At 34.6% G+C, this 21,934-nt stretch overlaps 1 protein-coding gene across 2 annotated transcripts in view; it reads right to left on the reverse strand.

The window, feature by feature from the left end:
* The window catches only part of PCDH9 (protocadherin 9), a 941,799-nt gene that overhangs the window by 299,272 nt on the left and 620,593 nt on the right, over window positions 1-21,934 (reverse strand). For both annotated transcript variants that reach the window (XM_047755990.1, XM_047755989.1), the window contains one exon: window positions 13,608-13,809. In XM_047755990.1, coding sequence (XP_047611946.1) covers window positions 13,608-13,809 — 202 coding nt within the window. The remainder of the gene's footprint in view (window positions 1-13,607; window positions 13,810-21,934) is intronic.

The following is a 21,934-nucleotide window of genomic DNA, read 5'->3' on the forward strand; positions in this document are numbered from 1 at the left end:
ATTTATTGAGTTAAAAATCAAAGAAATGAAAAAATAATTTTTAAATAAACAAGAATGTTTGAGTAAGAGAATGAAACAATAAATGGAGTGTGCCGAGAAGAAATCTGCTTCTTTGTGAACAATTTGGGTCACACTGTGTTTCATAACTGCATATATTACAGCATATTTATCTTTTAAAACACAAAATATTCAGAGATATTACTACATATAAAAGCTGATAAAATATTTCAGTACAGCTGTAAGTTAAATGTCTATGATAACTGATTATAAGGAGTTTATATAGTATCATTGGGTTTAAGATTAGACCTTTAAAACATTGTGTCAGCTCCATAAACTGCTCTTATTTGCTGGAGAGAACACTCCAAAATCTAAAACTTCAAGGAGACCATACTGATTTTTAAGTAATTATGAAGTTCCACACATTTATGATTGCACCTATTTCATATGAATAAACAGTACAGGAAAAATAAAACAAGATTTAGCATTTAAAAATATCTTCATTTTGTTTTACTGGTACAAAGAGGCAGCATCATAGTTAACACTTTGTTCCAGCAACTTGGAATAAGAAGACAAGACACATCATTCACACAAACCTCCAATTCCCCAAACTAATAGTACTAGGAAAGAGGCAAAGGGAAGAGACAGAGTTTGAACCTCCCCCTAAAGGAGAATAGAAGACAGTTCTGTCAATCCCCTGATTCAAGCACAGGATACCCTGAGCTACACTCGGGCCTACCATCAAATAGAGGGACTCTTTTTAGGCTTGCTGCTCCATTTCACCTCCCTATGATCACAGGACAAAAAAGGAAGCAATGTTTCCTAAAATAGTTGGGAAATCGATTTAAAGTGTTTTGCATCAAAATTAGAATCTTAAACTCTGAGATGAGAAAAATGTGCCCACCAGTAAGGAAAACAGAGAGAGGATGATCTTTATAGAGCATAACCTTGATTCGCAGCAAAGGAATTGTCTGAGAGAATTAAAGGTCTCCTTTACTTCTGCCTTTCATTCCATGGACACCCCAACTGGGTGCGTCCTATGTGAGATCTCTGAGTGTGTGTCATTGCAGCTGTGCGACTGTGATGAGCAGTTGAGAGTGAGCACATTGTAGCTAATGTCCGAGAGGAAGAGGATGCTTAGACATGGAGAAAGAAAACACTCTATTCCAGGTGCTCACACAATTCAGTGAAAATGAGAAAGTCAATGCCACGTACCAGGCTCTCAAAAGGTGAATGAGGACTGCCTGCCTGCAGTTCATTTGAGGCCAAATAAGCAATTCAGAGATACAGGGAAAATAGAAACACTCCAAATGAAATAAAAAAAAAATTGATTTCTGTATCAATAGCATTTGAGTACAATACATAAAGTAAATTACTACAAATATATATTTTTGTTAACTTAAAATGTTGTATATCATGAAAGTGAATATTTTATTTTGTTATTGTATTTTTACAGCAATTTTATTTCACAAATTACTATTACTTTAACTCAAATATCTATTAGTGTAACATAAATCAGGAATTTTTGAATTTTTATCATATAAAGATAAACAAAATAGAAGATAGCAGTGGATTCTTAGTCTTAAAACTACGAAAATCTATAGTTCTTGAAGATATTTGACAGATTATTTTGAACAGTGGACTGAGAATTTTAAATCTCTTTATTCAATACCACTTTAACTATTACAATCATGCATATTGCCTTCCCTCTGATATTATATTTGAAATAATCATTAAAAATGATTCTTTTAGGGAACTGGAAAGTAAATGAATATGTTGTCTGAATAGTCAAAATACATTTCTCTATGTTCATAAAAACATGCTGCTACCTCCTTGATGGCCATAACCCACAGGTTTTCCTTCATTTACTTACTCAAATTGTCTCTTCGGAGTATCAACTCAAATTTGATTAGAAGCTTCATATTGGAAGGCCTAGCTCTGAGAACACTGACTCAGTAAGGAGAGGTAACACTTCTTATTTAGTAATAGTAATGCTGACAATTTTGTGTTCTTATTGCCAGCCAGACCTTATTCAGGACAAGTTGCTTATATTATTTCTACTACTTCTAGCATTTTCTCCTTAAGATAATTACATTATTATCATAAAGAAACAACACACATGCAAGAGAGAGACAAAGAAAGAGTTTGAGAGAGAAAAAAGACATTGAGAGTTAATACAACCATAAAGTACAGGACCAGCGTCCACCTATATTTGCCTCATCCTGAAACACATGCCCCCAGGGCCCTGAACATTATAAAATACCTCCAGACTTTCTGTACCTTTTTGGACAATAAAAGAACTATAGAACTAAAGCCTTCTGACTGTGATAGCATCACGTAAAATGGGTAGAGTATAGACCAATTTTCCTTCTCTCTTTCTTATGCTGCTTGCTGCTTATGTCGGGATTTTACTGTATGTGGAGTATTAACATTTCTGGCTCAAAAGACCTGAATTTCTTATTTTAAATCATACTCTTCTACTGTACAATAGTTTTGACTAAGGGGAGATTACTAAAGAGTTACTGTTAGATATCCTATGTGTACTTCTTCTTATGGGAGTTTAAACCAGAACTCAATATCCTCTTTTGAATTAAGAACACTTTTTGACTTCATTTAAAAATATATTTCCCTATTAAAAAGCGGCCATGGGAAAATATTCCACTGAGGCACCTTCCTATGATAGGATGGCATCTTTCCTCAGCCTGAGTTTGTTTTGTGAGCCCTCAACATCTATTTTTGATCCCTAGATATGGCTTCACAATTGTTACTTTGTGTTTAGTCTAGGACTGCATCTTTAAAAACATAAAATATAATGTATTCCCTTCCTTGAGTAAAGCAACTTTTTTTTTCATTCATGGAATATTTTAAAAATTAATTTGACTTTTCTTATTTTATTCCCAATTTGAAAGGGTTTTTCATTGAATGCTCAGCAATGATAAAATACCTGATCATGCCAAAACACAAAAACATGGGAGAAAAAAAAATCAATGAAACTGGCGCCTGAAGTCAGGACGTTTATGGTTTAATTCTTCCCTTCCAATGAGCATTTAAATCAAAATTGTTATTATGTTATTTTTAACTGTGCTTTTAATTTGCAGACATTAACTGGCAAATTTGCCCAAAATACGGTATATTGCCTGTTCACAGATCTGACTGTGAGCTAGGTTATTACCAATTACAAAGAACTAAAGACTTTTCCAGCCAATTAGTAAGAATAAATCTGTAAAGTTCCAAAATTCAAGTGAAGAGCAAGAATCTGGAATATCATAAGGTTTGCATTAATATCCTTCATATGTAACTAAATGACACCTTTTTTTTTTTTTTTTAATCTTTTCTAAGGCCACACCCACAGCATACAGAGCTTCCCAGGCTAGGAACCCACTGAGCAAGGCCAGGGATTGAACCTGCAACCTCATGGTTCCTAGTCAAATTTGTTAACCACTGAGCCATGACAGGAACTCCTAAATGACACCTCTTAAGCCTATTTGTGGATGTTTGGATTGAGCCCATAAAAAAATAAATTCCCATCCATGTTATTAGCCAAAAGTTCTTTTAGACCCGATCTATGTAACATTTCAAATACCTGGCACTAAACCAAACAACTTTATAAACAAAATTTTACTGCAAGTAAAGGAAAATGCAGAGCTAAGATATTACCCTCATGATTCAAGATACACTAAAAAACAATGCCTATCTTTCCTCATCCAATCAGGAAAAAAAAATGAAATATAGGAAAGTTACATGTCATGGTTCATTCCTTGTTTATCAGTTACAAGGACAGATTTGAAGCCAAAGAGTGTGCTGTTTACTTTTACTTAATTCTTACAATAATGCTGACAACATTGAGGACTTATTGTGAATCTCAGACTGTTCCAAGTGAGTTATGTATGTTAACCCGCAATCTGTACAAGGCTAGGAGGTAAACGGTATTATGCTCATCACATACTACAGGAGAGGCTGGTGGGGCACAGCAACCTGCCCAAGGTCACTTCACTGGCAAATGGAAGAGGCATGATTTGTACTCAGTCTAACTGCCAGCAATTAATCAGTCCACACATTTCCTCCCAGCATCTTACTGGAGAGGTTGTTAAAATGTATTTGTGTTTTCTAAGTGGATATATTTAGTAAGATATCCAAGAAAAGCCTTAAAATTCCAGACACAAACTGAAACACTGTCTCTCCCCTTTTCCCCTTTTCTCTCCCTCTCTTCCATCTCTAACCCCCTCTAACTTCCACCCATGTTAACGTAGGTTCCCTTGGAAGTGATAATATCCCAAAATTATAGATTAGATCCTGAAGGCAAAGAAAGTATGTAAAAGTAATGAACACATAAAGAACACTAAAATATGATGTATTAAACAGACCATTAAGCCAAGGAAAAAAGTCATGAATAGAAATCTTTAAACTGAATTTCCTTCTGTCTGCAACAATCAATAAAAGCCCAACATCATTCAACATCTTTCAGTGATGGAGTAATACATTTACACTGTTGAACATAAGCACACACTGAACTTTTAATGTTGTATTGTGATTATTTTCTAGACATGGAGATATATTATACACTGACTTTTTTTTTTTTGGTCTTTTTGTCTTTTTTAGGGCCACACCTGCACCATATAGAGGTTCCCAGGCTAGGGGTCGAATCAGAGCTGCAGCTGCTAGCCTATACCACAGCCACAGCAACGTGGAATCCGTGTTGCATCTGTGACCTACACCACAGCTCAAGGCAATGCAGATCCTTAACCCACCAAGCGAGGCCAGGGATCAAACCCACATCCTCATGGATGCCTCTCATGTCCGCCAACAGCTGAGTCATGATGGGAACTCCTCTAAGCTGACTTTTTAAAGTAGAGAAATAAGGTCCCTATCAGAGACTGTCACAAGGATAACTCTAATATAAGGTTGATGAATCATTGCTCTGAATTGTAATTGTAATTAAATGTATGCTGTGGTAGCCTTCCTTATAATACTTAAATTATATGAGTTAATTCATTTAACGCTATTTTATTTAATCATCATATTTTTAGGGTAGAGTTCCCAGATTAAAAAAAATATATATATATAGGATGGCTGCTTAAAATTGAATCTCAGAGAGATGATGAATTTTTTTTAGTATAAGTATGTCCAAATATTTCAAGAAACACTGCAATACTGAGATATTTTGGATATATTTAGATGGAGGAAAACATTGTTTATATTAAGTTCAAATCTAACTGACCATCCTACATTTTGTCTGACAGCTTTAGAGTTATTAAAACCTGGGTTTTCATGTATTTTTCATTCATACTAATCTGGATAAATATCAATCCACTAGAAGAAACGTGTGTCAAAATAGCCTTAAGCTTAATTTGGGACATTTGAGACAAATATCTGTGGTTTCTTCAAAAATTACAGATTGTTTTTAAACTCTAAACAATTTATTTCTCTTGTTTATTTTTCTGTATTAAGATAAAACAAAAGACATTAGTATGATTTTGAATATATATCCTTTACAGTTTGTAATCAATTTCATGCTTTTTTTAAATATATAAGATGTCTTTATTTTGTAACTGAAATCAGTACTCTCCTATTTCTAGATATGCCTACTGATTTGCTTATCTATTTATCTATCACTTTTAACACTCTAAAATGATTATAAGGGCTGAAATACAAAGCACGGTTTTTTCCTCTAAGGCAGACCATACATCCAGGGTTAATTAATGCCATTCCTCTGTGCCTATCCTTAGCAGAGTGAATCACAGGGCATCAAGCAGCTGGGAAATGTAACTTCTTGCAGCACATCAAAGGAAGTTGACTTTACCCTTCCTTTACACTAGGGGGTGTATTGTTCCTACAGATTTTTCTACTGTAATAGTGAAACACTGAGACACCTTCACCAAACTCAAATGCAAGAGAATATTACTAACAACTTTTAAATATTTATAATAAATGAGTACTCAAAAATAATTCTTTTGGTATTAGAGTCATATTTGAAATTTATGAGATCTAAAACTTGCCAGCAGAAAAAGCTTGTGTCTCTGCTGGTTTTACAGCCATTTTTCAACTAGTTTACTTAATAATATATAAAATCACCTCTCTGCTGTCCTCTTTAAAATAATAGCAAAACAAAAAGTATATTTTGAATAAATAATATTATTTAAAGTGAAATAATGAATATACTGGACCATATATATGTTTTACTATATAAATTTTATTAGCCTTTAGCAAACCATAATGTTTTGGAATTGCCTATCGGATGTAATAAATTGGGAAAAAAAAGTCTTTCTTTTCCTTTATTCATTAGATTCAATTCAAATTTATCCTGTCCTTCCCTTCATTCAAAATCTTGTCCCAAACCACCTCTCAATCCAGTTTCATTTCTTGTCACAGATTTGAGCAGTGGAATTATCAACTATTTGTTGAGTATGTATGTTTTAGGCACTGTGTTAAGTGATTGTTTATATGAAATAACTTTAGTTTTTACAACAGTATTCACAAAGATACTAATAGCCCCATTTTGGAGGTTAAGAACCTGAGACTAACTGATGGAGCTAAGCCTAACTGCATATACTACAAAAATACTGAATTAGCTGTGCGGCAGAAACTGGTACAACACTGTTAATCAATTATATTAGTAAACATTTTCAAAAATTAAAAAAATATATATACTGAACTATTTATTGCTTACCAACTGGCCATGACACTTTATGGCACCAAGAAACTTGGACTGCCTGTGCCTGTGCACACATGCACACACACAGGCACATTTTCTTTACTGAGAAAATTTCTGTTCATCCAGTGTCACTTGTTTAAAACATAATTCTGGGAGTTCCCATCGTGGCGCAGTGGTTGGCGAGTCCGACTAGGAACCATGAGGTTGCAGGTTCGGTCCCTGCCCTTCCTTAGTGGGTTAACGATCCAGCGTTGCTGTGAGCTGTGGTGTAGGTTGCAGACGCGGCTCGGATCCTGCGTTGCTGTGGCTCTGGCGTGGGCCGGTGGCTACAGCTCCGATTCAACCCCTAGCCTGGGAATCTCCATATGCCGCGGGAGCGGCCCAAGAAATAGCAACAACAACAACAACAACAACAAGACAAAAAGACCAAAAAAAATAAAATAAAATAAAATAAAAAAATAAAACATCATTCTATAGAATCTTCATTGATTTCTTTTTCAAACTTATTCTATTCTAAATCCCACCTTTTTTACACTTATCTTTGGTATTTATTCTAGTTCACTGATGTTATTAGTATCCATTATTTTCTCTCTTACAAAAAAATCAACATTTCTTTTTTTTTTTTCTTTTCTGACTTCTTTTTAGGGTATATAAAATGCTCATAGCATGCCTCTGAGAGAAACAATTTCAGGAACTTCACCAATTCCCATAAACATACTCCTGGCCTTTCTGACCAAGGAACTCAGATTAGAACTCTTGCTCTCACAGTTTAGTAACTCATTTTTTTCTTTCTTTCTGTCTTTTTTTTTTTTTCAGTTTAGGGAGTCTTTGTTTTAATGTATGCCCCAGAATCTAACAAAGTACCTGGTACATAGTAGCCTCATGAGTACTTATAGAACAAATAAAGAAATAAGTAAATCATAGAAAAGGCAGGTGAATAAAGGATCTTAAACAAAACCTCTTGAATTGTAAAATATATCAGAATAACTAAATCTTATATAAATCGGGGCAGACATAAAATAGGTTGATCCCTGACGATCCCAAACTCCTGGTGTTCACCACTATGTGTATCTCCTTCCCTTGAGTAAGAGCAGAAACTGAGACTTGCTTATGATCAATGGAATATGTCAATGGTGATGGAATGTCACTTTCATGAGTATATCAAGTTTTACAAGATTCCATGTTGCCACAAACTCACTCTAGAGACACTTTTTCTCTCATGTCCTTGAAGAAGTAAGCAGTCATGTTGGGAAGCGCATGTGGCTAGCAACTGAAGGTGGCCTCTAAGGGCTCACAGTAGTCTCCAGGTGACAGCCAGCAAGATGCTAGGGATCTCAGTCCTACAACTGCAAGGTAATAAATTCTGCTAACAATCTGAAAAAATCTAGGAAGTAAATTCTTCCACAGATTAGCCTGCAGATGAGAATGCAACTGGCTGTCACCTTGATTGCAGGCTTTTGAGATGCTGAGGAGAGGACTCAGCCAAACCATGTTGAGAATCCAAACTTAAAGAAACTGTGAAATTATGAATACATGTTGTTTTAAGGCACTGAGTTTCTGGTAATTGGCAACAGAACACAAATGGTAGATAGATAGATAGACAGACAGACAGACAGATAGATAGTTGGGGAGAGATAGATACATACATACCTACACATGTACATACATACAAATATATGAAAGACATGGATAGATGTATATATTCTTTATAAGCTAAACATCTGTAATCTAGAAAATGTTCTGCCCTCTCTGATTTTAAGGTGAAAGTAGTTAGTAATAGACAGGTTTTGAATTAGCATTAAAAAATATTTAATAAAGTAAAATTAAATTTTTATAGAATAAAAAAGAAAATCAAATTATGTTCTTTTATGGCCTTTTTTCCTCCTTGAACTCAAATCATAGTGGAATTGATTACTGTTTCTCTACACCATTCTTTGAAGAACTCTAGTTTCATTAACTCAGGGGCCACTGTTGTAGGATCACACTGAATTGATTACCAAAATCCCATGGGGAAGTGAACACAACAGGTGACAATATAAAACTGAAAAATTTTTTTCGTTGAGTTAATAAATCATTTCAACCAGGGATATCTATAAAAATGATAAACACCATTTACAAAAAATATCTTATATAAAAATGTACCCCCCAAATCACATGTATGTTTAATTCCTAAAGCATATTATGGGTTGTTGTTTTTATTTGTTGTGTTTTCTTGCAGGTTAGGATTAGCACAATTACTTAGGACTAGAATTTGATAGAATAATTATATATTTTCTGGAGTATTTGAAAATATTATTAACTTGATTTTTTCTCCCCAAAATGACAGCCTGTATCTCGTACATACATATATACATATACATATATATATATATATATATATATATATATATATACACATATATACATATATATTTTTTTTTTAGGGCCTCACATGCAGCATGTGGAAGTTCTCAGGCCAGGGGATAAATCAGAGCTGCAGCTGCCAGCCTACACAACAGCCACAGCAACACCAGATCCAAGCCATGTCTGCAACCTATACCACAGCTCACAGCAATGCTGGATCCTTAACCCACTGAGCAAGACCATGGATCGAACCTGTATCCTCATGGATACTAGACAGGGTCATAACTGCTGAGTCACAATGGGAACTTCCCAAACATTTTTAAATTCTCAGTTTTTTTTATTATGTCTGTCATAATTTTAAGACTGATGGGAAAACTATTTTAACACAACTTTTACTTTATGCAAAAATATATCCCAGTGACTTTTTTCTTCAGCTCTGTATCAAGTGCTTTCTATGTAAATTAAAAAATGAAAATCTGATCCTGAATACATTATTAAAATTGTGGAAAATATAGACAATCACAAGAAAAAACAATACCCCAAACTAAAGATAACCACGGTTAACATGATTCACTATTTTCTAGGTTTTTTTTTTTTTTAATTTATTTTCATCTGGATGGAACACTTAATTTGCCTGACTGTATTTTGATGTATTTGTGAAATACTGATTTTTTTTCAGTCAGCAAATACACTATATGCCAGGTACCATTTTGCATAGAGAATAAAAAGGTGAGTAAACTGTCTTTAGAGGTTAAAGGCAGATGCAGTTGTTAATAATCACAGAGATTTTCTTTAAGGAAAAGGTGTGAGGGCCATGATTTAAAAAAAAAAAAAAGTTCAATGAAAAGAGCACTAAATAAGAGTCCGCATATATAAATTTTATTCTTTACTCGCAAACTATCACAAACTCACTAACCTAGGCCAAGAACTTCCCTTTTTTATGCCTCTCTATATAAAATAATTTTATACTATATGATCTGCAGGGTCCTACTAAGATCTACATTTTCACTAACTCAGTGCCAAAAAATATCCTTGCAAAAGTAGTTCTCACAAGTTCATCCTACAACTCATCTTCTTAATATTCAATTTCTCAAACTTCTCCTTAAAGAATGAGATTAATGCCCCCAAATTTAAAACTCAATGTCAGTGATGACTATATTAATTTCTACACTGCCTTGAAATTTATGCACCTTGCGAGTGGTTTTCTGAGTAGTATGAAGCATGAGCTATGGAATTGGGACTCCCTGAGTTCTTATTCTGCCTCAGTTACTTTCTAAATAGTTTTAGGCACATAATTAAAATTTACGAAATTCAGTTTATTTATAATACTATCTAACTTGCAATATCAGTGTGGGATCATAAAAATATATTAAAACATTCCTGACTCATAAGTAGCCCTCAATAAATATTATCCATAAATATCTTTAGTGAGAAGTTCTCTGGCTAATTCATACACAGTTCAGGTAGAGGTGGGAGTCAATGACAGGGGGCTTTAATAAAATAAATATAATGCTAAATTTTTGCCCATGATAAACAGCAGAAATTTCTTTAAATTAGCATTTAAAGGAAATCCCAGATAAAAAAATTAACGCTATTCATGATTCTCAATAGGACAAGATTAAGATGTAATTCTGAATTAGTGGTAATAAGCTGCACTTGATCTGATCACATAATGGTTTTTGTTTCCTTTAACCTAGTGAAATTCCTTCATCAGTCTAGCTATATTTGTTAAAAATTAAAATCTTCAATCGAAAATCCCCTTACTATTTTCTTAGAATTAATGGTTTTACCGAATTATACATGGAGTGCACAATCATATTAATAAGTTAACTTCTTAAGGAAATATGATTTACTCTGCTATTTGGGAAAAGGATAAATCATTTTATGCAGAAACGGTGATAAAACTCAGTACAAGAAATACTGTGTGTGTGCGTGTGTGTATGTCATTTGTGGGGCAGATGACTAAGTATGCCCTAGGACTCAAGTGCCTAGAACATGGAGACACCATCTATTGGTTGCCAGAGGGTTATATTAAAGTTAAAGTTATACTAAAGCCTAAAGTTTCCGAAATCTCCCCCACATACCATTTGTATTAATATCTTTAAAAATGCATAATGAAAAATTGAATGAAACTATAATGAAAATGATTCTAATTTTAATTATTTTTATTGATAATATTGTATTTAAAATACTAGGAATCCATACAGGCATACTAATAACTCTTTAGATCATACGTATATTCATAATTTATGTTGACAAAGTCATGACTGTTCAGGAAACAGCCAGAAAATGCCATTGAAGACAAAAGTAACAGTTTAGATGTATGTAGAAAGATTATCACTGTTGAAGATTATTGTTTCAGTTATGCTGTACCTCACCCCACACACTCGTCAAAGTTAGTTACAAAGATGTGACTACGGAATTTTAATATATCATTATATATCCAAATATGAATTACCATTTAGTTATGAATCTCAATATTTCTAGGCCAGTCTAATGAATTCTTCTCTAGACATTTCAAAAAGAGGTTTAAATTTTAAGTCCCTGCAAATGTCAAAAGGAGCATTAGTTTCCTGGGGCCCTCTGGGCTCCTCCTTTCCCTCTCTTCTCCTTCCCAGTAATGAATAAGGAGCACTATTTTGTTAACACATTTTATTGACCATGGTCTTCCTGGATAAAGTGACAGTGTTGAGTTCAGTGTTGGAGCGTGCAAGGGTGTGCCTTCCCTTGGATCTCTTTTTCCATGTGACTGGATTGGTAAAAATTCTGGGGAGTTCTTGAAGCAGGCTTGAAAGGCTTTTTTTGTTTGTTTGTTTTTTGTTTTGTTTTGTTTTGCTTTAGAATCTCTCCTATCTTCTTCCATTTGGCAGCTTGCTCAGTGCTGTTTCTCAGGTCTAAGGAATCATTGGGTGAGTAACTGCACACATTGGATGAAGTTTTGGCCTAAGGCAGCTTAGCTTAACCGTATTTCTGCATACATTTTTAAAAACTTTTACTTCTATAAAAATAACCGGTGAACTATATAGACAAGTCTTAAAACAAACAAACAAACAAAACAAAAAACAAAAACAAAAACTCCCCCAATATGTTTAAAATAGAGTCTTTCTGTCTTGGTTTTGGCTAAGGCCCAAAGACAAGAGGAACTAACCACTGCCACATACAGAAGAGGTGGTCAAGAGCCAGTTTTGGAACTACTAACTTAATGCCAATAAGAGATGTTTTATAACTGGAGAAGTGGAAGTTGTAAACTAGGAAATCAGTTTAAAAAGAGCTGTCTTACATATCCAACCTTCTCCCACAAATCCAGGAAATGATGATCCAAAGCAACCACTTAGGTTTGATGGTCCTTAGACTAATAAAAACCAAATATCTAAGGATAATAGCAGGTCAGCTCCCCCAAATGCTGTGAGATGAACAGTTACCCCTTTGCGTATGGCCTGATATTCTGGGTATGTGAAATCAGAAGAGGCACTTAAGCTTTTCTTATGAGACCAAGATATAGGAAGTGAAAAACTGAGAACCAGAGCTGGTGTGGAATTTATTTAGATATTCCTAAAAGATTGGCTGGGAGAAACTTCAGCAGAAAGAAGATGTAAAGGTAACTCTACATGCCAATGAGAAGAGACCCACCTATCAGAAAAACCTTCAGAGATGAGAATACAGCTTGCCGGGGGTGGGGAATATGTACAAAGGCTCCCCAACCACTACCCTAGAAACAGAGTTAGTTTAAAATCCCAGAAGACAGAGAATACCAATGCTGGATTACCACAACAGGACTAGTTAAGAAAGTGCTTTCATGCCTTTTACCTCTTGGTATTTCTACTTCACCATAAATTGTCAGAGGCACTTTAATATCTAAAGAAGTGAGAGAAACAGCTGGGACATTAGGAAAAAGTCACCCTAACCCCATTTCCCACTGTAGACAAGTTTGAAGCAGTTGCAAGATGAGTTGGAAAAAGCTTATAATTCAAATAAAATAGAAATTGTGATCATTACTTTGGACAAGACTTCATAATTATTAAATTGGACTTTAATTTTTTAATTAAAGTGACCTAATCTGTGATTAAAAAAAAAAAATAGCATGACCCAAGATGGTAGAGCACTTGACTAAAATTTTCTTCAAAGGCAGAGGAAGACGAACCCTCACAGGGCTTGTCTGGAATGAGCAATGATTTCTGTGGTGATTTATGAGTCTGTGGAAGATAAAGGATTTTACCAATCCCATCCCACTCCTTTCACTCTTTCAATGTATTGGTTAAAAACAAATCATCCAAAATCCACTATGTTCTACCTAACTATGTTTTATCAATTCTAAAATATTAAAATGTCTTCCCACGTTAATATCTTTGGTATCTAGATGTCTTGCAGAAAACACTTCTTACAATTATACCTGCAGCATTTTTTCTTTTGCTACAGTTCATAAAATAAAGATGCATCAAACAATTTAACAGCCAACATATCAAGTGCATTAGACGATATAGTTCAAAGAATAAAACAACATTAAAGGCAGCGAAAAAAAAATGAATGCCCATTTACTTGCTCCCGGAATTACTGTTAATACTCAAGCACCTAACACAGAACCGGAATTCCAAGCAAACTTTGTAAAGGGACTCACCAGAGTTGGGGTCCGAGTTGCCATCTGCTTCAGTCCTCTTGTCCGGAGAGGCCTGGTCATAGAATTCGTCCTGTGGCTGAACCAGAGGAAGAGGGTGTGAGATCAGGGTTCCACTACCCACCGGCTCGTGGTCTCCTAGACCACTGTCACTGCAGCTTTCCTGGGAGCCGTCTGGGAGGTGAAAGGTAACCCGGCGCTGCGACTACAAAGAAGACCACAGGACACGCCGTTAACATCCCTCCCGAAGGAAGCGTCAGCGGATCTCAAAGCAAAGCAACTTTCAACATACAGTACAATCCCGAGGCAGAGTATATAAAACTTGGAATACAGCTGGGAGCAAACATTTGTTATTTGCTGTTCACCGTGAGATATCCAACTTGCAAAATATAAGAAAGAATTTCTATCTTGTATTATTTAAAAACAAAAAATTTGTGATAAACTGCTAGAATTTGCAGAAAAAAAGGCAAGAAGGAGTGTATGTGCTAGAGATCAAAGACAGAAAAATTTTGAAGAAACAGAAATACACAAATGTTTGTTCCGTAGATCTGAATAAATACATAAATAATGCAATGCAACATTCCATTTTGTTTTTTTTTAAGACCAGGTATTATGTTTACTTGAGGGTTTTAAGATAGCTTTTGCAAGGAAGTCACTTTGCAATGAAATCCACTGCCCCCATTATTGCTAACAGTCATTTGTTATAGAATATCCTTCTTGAAAAGTGTTTACCCTGGCATTTATTTGCAAAATGTCACCATTAGAAGTAACCCAAAATAGGTATATGGGTACTTTAATAAATTTTACTGTTTTGATTAAATAAAATTGTGCATTTCAGCACAGATAACTGCTTAGTTCGCCTGACAAATATTCTCTCAGCTGATGCAATCCGTGAGATAGGAGAATATTTAGAACTTCATAGGGTGGAGAGATATGCCTTACAGAATTTGTGAGAATAGTAAATATGTGCTATACATCGGACTGCATGTAATTTTCATTCTGCTTTGACAACCAACTACCTCTCAATATCACATCACATGTGACTACTTTTATTCAGATTTTTAAAAAATTACGAACATATGAATAGTAAAATATATAATATATGAAGATGTAATGTATAACATAATCACTTGCCATTACTAAATTTTGTGCTTTTCAAGAGACAATTTATAAATTATATCCATTTCAAAACAAAGGATTGCTGTTAGAGATAAAATGCTGTAGGCAGAAATACAGCTACGCTATATATGTATTTTTTCTAGACTGACAATAGAAATAGCCCATTTCCTGTGAGTCACTGGTTCAAATCCAGCTCAGAGTCATAATGAAGAAAAGCTGAAACTACTTTATTGCTGTTCAATGACCTGTGTGAAATGATTGGATAGTTCAGTACATTTTTAATGAACTGATGTCAATATCACATAAACTATAATCATAAATGTTACCAATTGAGTCTATTGTAGCACATTTCACCTTCATGCAAAACTATCTTACTACCATTGCTTTTTCCTCAATAGATTTGGAAAGGTGCCTAGGTGAGTGCTACACAAAATGCAAGGAAAACTTGAGTATTAATATCTGAAATGCATTTCAACTTTTATAGGGAAGGTCATGCTACTGATTTTATTTGTTATAATGTTTCCTTTCTCATGTGTTTCTAAACCATTAGGGAAAACCAATAATATAAGTATTTTCTCTGTTTGAATACACACTTAATTCATTACTTTCTTTTTTTGTAATAAACACAAAAAAAGGATGTGCGTCATAATGTGTTAACATCACCTTTAAAGTGATTGATCTATTACAACATTATAAATCAACTATGCTTCAATATAACTTTAAAAATGAAAAAAAGTGACTCGTCTATTAAAAAGTCCATATTACAGAGTATCTTTGTGTTACCTCTGGAGGAATATCTCTTAGTTATACCTCAAGTAAGCAAAAAGGAAGTCAAAACACAAGAGAAAGTTAATAGAACAATGTGACTGATTCTACAATTTTATAAGGCATTTCTGGAAAAAGCTTCAGAAGCCATTTTAAAATATTTGTTTCATAGACAGACGGAAAAAGGAAAATTAACATCTGTGATAGTCTTTTTAAACATAATTAGTGTTTTTTAATTACAATATTTTTTCCAAGGAAATGTCTGAATCTGTAACACCAGATTATATCTAAATCCAGCCGTTTTCACAGTATGATCATTAGAAATAGTATTTATTGAACACCTACTGATACATAGCCTGATACTGTAATTACACTGAGAATAAAAAAATATATTTTTTCAACTATTTCAAATACAATTTATGATTCCATCTCTCATATACTATACTATGATTTTTCTTTATCATTGTATGTGAGAATAAGAGATATAAATCTAGTGTAATTTATTTGCAATAAGACCCTGTAAATTAGAGTGATACAATGTGTAAACTACTGTGGCTTATGGAAATATTTCCTAATTAATTTGACTCAAAGATGTTTAAACCTTAATTAGCAAAAATTGTGCCCAATTTATCAGTGTAATGGGAGATAAGAGTCTTGATGCATATGGACTACGAATTGTAACATGTACAAAGCAAACTGATCAAGCAAATCAGTCTTTAACTTATTCATCATAATTACTGACGCAAGCAGCAGAAAATCTGAAATATCAAGGTAGGTAGAGGGAGAATATTTAGATAAATTAAAATGGAGAAAAATCAAAGATCATGGAGGTTTAAGTAAAGGACTCAATGGTACTTATTCAGGTTTTGCCAAAGAGCCCCAGGCGAGGAGCCAGACAACTGCTGGCTGGGGGCCCTTGCTCTGTATAAAGCCTGGCCTTAGGCAAGAATTTTATGTCATTGAACAAGTTCCTGGCCTTGTGAAATGGAGAAAACAGTGCCTTCAGCATAGGAGTGTTGTAAAGCTCAAACAGGTAAAATTAGTGTTCTTGGTATATGATACATAATACATAGTAGATACTCAATAAAAGGTAGCTATAAATCTTGAAATTGATGCTACATATTCTATCGTAATTTCTGTGGCTATTCATAGTTAACTAGTTATAAAGACATGAATCCTTCACCCCAGGAAAAAAATACTGTTTTTTTTTATTTTTTATAAGAGATTTGCAGAATCTTGGCATGCCTCACAGTGCACCTGTAGATGTGTCAGCCCAGAGCATCTCTGAGGGGAAGGTACTCTCAGTGTGAGTGAGGGATGAAGACCAACTGCTTAGAGCACAGGGCTTCTCCTCAGAGAAACTGAAGTTTTTCCCTCTAGTCTCTTAAGAAGTCTATAACTGTTTTTATATTCAAAGAGAAAAAGGGAGAACTTTTTCTTTACTGCCTCTGGGAATTTTACTTTTGGGTTATCCCCAAGGAAATGTGCCCAATTTGGGTTATAAATATAGTGTAGCCCTGCCTGACTGAATTGGGACAACACACTTTGTCATGAGACTACTTCAGATTTTCCAACGCCTGGGCACCTACATTTTGTTTTCCTACACCTATTTCTTACCCACTCCCGTGGGAAACATTATTAGTATTTTTGGCTGTGCCTGGTTGATGGTTTGAATGTCACATTTGTTTATCTGACTTATCACTGACAGGTTAGCTCCAAGTCTCAGGCTGCCCCAAGAAAGAATAAGATGGAAACAAGAACTACCCAGGCAGCTCCGTGTTGTTTTGTCTTGAACTGCCAGTATGGTTTCTGACCAGCATATAAGGACACACATACAAATATAGGTATGTTCAGATTCCTACAGGTCAGAAGGTGACACACTGGTTAGATTTGATAAATATCACCAAGAACTTTTACAATAATTTTTTCTTGTTGGTTAGTATGAAGAGAGTTAAAATTCAATATGCCCTTGGAAAGTACAAATGTTCCTTCACTGGGCACTGTTCTTCATGAGTCACTGAAAAAAATGAGTCACCTAAGAATCCCCATCATTGCTTTAATGCTCCTCTTGTGTGTTTCTTACTGGTATAGGATATTATTTATCAATAAATGACTCAATAAATGACTCACATCCAAGCCTACAATCCCAGTCCCATTAACATAGAAGGATTCCCATGTGCAAAAAGTTAATACTAAGATACACTGTATTTTTGCATAAAATATCAAAAAGTTGCAATAGAGTGAAATGTCTACTAAGTACTAATTAATAACTTGTGTAATAGCATACTATTGAATCATTCACAATATTTCAAATTACGTTAATGTTTAATGATGCAGAAAATATTTATAATTAAGGCTAAGTGTAAAAATCAGATTGGTAAAGAGTTTACCTAGTTTAATTGTAGTATTGTTAATGCATTTTAGGATGTGAATATGCATAATCTAATATCTGACTCAGTATTTAAAGTGGTGCTATTTGATCATGAAATTATGATGTTTAAAATTTTTATTATTTTGACTACCCTAAAATTTCTCTACATTATATTTATATTCTAAGTTTTAAGTATCCCTCTTCATCACTTATAGCATATGAGAATTTAGTCCAAGAGAAAGGAAAAATCTGGTAGAGGGTAGCTGGGCTTTCTATTGAGCTAAGGAATGCCAAACAATCTTCTGGCACTGAGCTGCTACTCTAACTTCCATTTTTTAATTTTTTTGTTTTTTTATGGCCACACCTGAAGTATATGTAAGTTTCTGGCTATGAGTCGAATAGGAGCTGTACCTGAGGCCTACACAACTGCCACTGCAACACTGGATTCTTAACCCACTGAACAAGGCCAGGTATCAGCCCACATCCTCATGGAGACTAACAAGAAGTTCCTAACCTGATGAGCCACAAAGGAAAAAACTTTTTTTTTTTTAATTTCTTTACCTAGCTTTTTCATCATTGCAATGAAAGATCCTTGCTTTTCCTCAAACCACAAGATAGAATGAACTTAGTACTAATCCAATTATCATAAGTCAAATAAACAAATTTATCAGTTAATGATTGACATTTATTTATTTATTTATTTTTACTTTTTAGGGCTATGCCCATGGCATATCAAAGTTTCCAGGCCAGAGGTCCAGTTGGAGCTGGAGCCCCCAGCCTACACCAGAACCAAAGCAACACAGGATCCATGCCACATCTGCAACCTACACCACAGCTCACAGCAATGTGGGATCCTTAACCCACTGAGTGAGGCCAAGGATTGAACCCACATCCTCATGGATCCTATTCAGGTTCTTTAACCCCTTAATCACAATAGGACCCACATCCTCATGGATCCTATTCAGGTTCTTTAACCCCTTAATCACAATAGGAACTCCAACTATTGACATTTAAAATAATTATTTTCTGAAAAATTATAAATTGATATTATGGAAGTAGAAGCAAATGCTATAGAATTGTTTAAATATGGTTTTATTTGTAGAAATTTATTTAAACATCTTTCAAGGAAATATTTATAATTCTGATTAAATTCCTTTAACCACACTTAAAAAATAATACATCAGAGTTCCTATTGTGGCTTAGCAGCAATGAACCCAACAAGTATCCATGAGGATGCAGGTTTGTTCCCTGGTCCCACTCAGTGAGTTAAGGATCTGGTGTTACCATGAACTACAGTATAGGCTGCAGACATAGCTTGGATCCTGCATTGTTGTGGCATAAGCTGGCAGCTGAAGCTCTTATTCAACCCCTAGCCTTGGAACTTCCATTGCCACACATGTGGTCCTGAAAACAAACCAACCACAAAAAATGTTTAAATATATCATCCATATAGCTAATCTCTAAAGAGTACACATGTACACAACACTTCTTGGCTAATGTTAATAGTGCTGTGATCCTCAACATCACTAATTATTAGAGAAATGCAAATCAAAACTATAATGAGGTACCGCCTCACACCCGTTAGAGCGGCCATGATTATCACATCAATAAATAACAAATGCTGGAGAGGATGTGGAGCAAAGGGAACCCTCCTACACTGTTGGTAGGGATGTAAATTGGTACAACCACTATGGAAAACAGTACAGAAATACCTCAGAAAACTAAATGTAGAAATACCATATGACCCAGCAATCCCACTCCTGGGCATATACCCAGACAATAATTTCATTGAAAAAGATACATGTAACTGGGTCACCTTGCTGTATAGTAGAAAATTGACAGAACACTGTCAACCTGCTATAATGGAAAAAATAAAAATCATTATAACAACAACAAAAAAATACCTGTACCCATATGCTCCATAGCTTCTTGCCATCAAAAATCAATTTTTCCTCTTAATAAAATATAAAATTGGGTAAAACTCATAGTAGTTTAGAAGGTAAATGAAATGCAACCCCAAAAGCAATCTATGGTTATAGCTTAATTTGGTATTACTCAATACTTGCAGACACGACTGAAGGGAAACTAGTATTAGTACACACAAGTTCTTCCTCATTGATGTTTGAGAGCCTGCATCAAGAAACTTAGGAACTAACAAAAAAACTTAAAAAAATAACAAAATTATAGGGGATTTTTCAACTGGTGATAAATGAACTATTTTAAGCATGGAATTATTTTATAATGAGTAATCTTATTATTTATTACTGATAAACTGAACTAACCTCCTATCTTGTTGATTGGAAATATTGATACTAAAACTGTTCTGCTAATGTAGAATTTGTGTATTTTTTTAAGCAGGAAATTATTTAGGGATTTTCTAGTTTATATTCCTCTCATATTTATTTTAGATGAGAAAATGAGGTAAAGTGATTTGTCTATATAGGTTTCAGTGAGAACAAAACTGACAGTTTCTGACATTCAATGTAAAGGGTTATTTATTTTCCATTCAAATTATAAATAATTATTGAGAACCTACTTGTGCGTTTCATTAAAGAAACCTCAACTAAACCTGGAAGCAGGAAAGGCCTATAGAGAGAGCTCTCATAATGCTTCTGTTCATAGTCAATTACTCCAAACAGGTAGAGATCCTATAGCTACATCTCACAGGAAGTTGTCTCCTACTTAGCTATGAGGGAAGAAGAAAACTTATCCTGCCCCTGGATACCCCTGCCAATTAGAGACTGAAGCAGCCCAGCCAATGAGAAGACTTCATACTCTGGACCCCCCAGCTTCTTCCAAAAGACTCTGGTTAATACTGAACCTCTCAACTCCTCCATTTCCTATAAAAACTAATCTCCCTTTCCCTATTCTCTGGATCTGCCTACGATCTACCATAATTTGCATATCTCGAATTGTAATTCCTGTGGCTATTTCTGTATAAACTCACTTATGCTGGTAGAATAACTGGCTACTATATTATTAAAATTGATGGACTACATGCTGGACATCATTCTACCTGTTAAGAATACTATTGTGAACCAAAATCTGTATTACACAACTCCTAAAAAATATAATTGTAATAATCTACTCCTTAACAGTTTTGAGGATACTTTTCACCAGCAGCTGTGTCACCTTTTTTATAATTTGATTTCCTTCTAATTCTTGCAAACTATGCAGACTTAAGCAAAGTCAGTGCATCAATAGACCTTCACTGTATTAATCCACAATAACCCAGGGAGAAAAGAGGGAAGGGGTGCATTCTGAATTTATGCCAAACAATCCCCAGGTCTGTTGCCATCCTGAGATTGGAATCCATTGTCAATTTATGAAAATAAAAAATAAAATGGATAAAAGAGTAACTAAGACTGAGAGAGAAGGCTATTCTTGACTCAAATACAGAATCATTAACTTTGCATATCCTTGAGCAATTTTTTTCCTCTAGGTAGTTGGAGAAATGTTAACAACCTCAAATAAGAATTGATGAAATCCAAACCAGCAAGTTTTTCTGAAGAATGCATACACTTGACATTTTATGAGCATATAATGAACATTTTCTGAATGAGATGACTTACTCAGAACAGAACTAGGAAACCTAAAGGGGTTGCAGTAGAAATAAAGCATCTTTGTCCATTCTTCAAAGACACTTTCCTGTGGGAGAAGTTCTCTGTCTCCTGGGAAAGAAGTTTGCAGGGAGTGTTGCCCTTTTTAAAAGTGCAAAATGCAACATAATAACAATCCATTAGCTGTCAGTCTTTCCTTCTTTCCTCTTTAAGGGAGTTTGAGTTTGTATTAGAGAAATGAGTATAACAACTTCACTTGGCTAGGTGATGGATGTAAAGACACTGATATCTTTAAAAGGAATTATTTTTTAATTTCTAATTTTAGCTATGCTATAGAAAATAGGACTAGGGTACTGATGATAACTGGCCATATAAAGTTGAATAGGATTTTCAGGGAAAGTGGGAAATACTCTTCTATACTATACTTACTATTCTGTTAACCAGTTTTCTGTCTGCAGTTCAGGATAGAATTGTTAGTTTTTGTTCTAACTTCATGTTTAGTATAGGAAGCTTGT

This window comes from Phacochoerus africanus, chromosome 13, assembly GCF_016906955.1.
Source record: "Phacochoerus africanus isolate WHEZ1 chromosome 13, ROS_Pafr_v1, whole genome shotgun sequence".
Classification (NCBI taxonomy): Eukaryota; Metazoa; Chordata; class Mammalia; order Artiodactyla; family Suidae; genus Phacochoerus; species Phacochoerus africanus.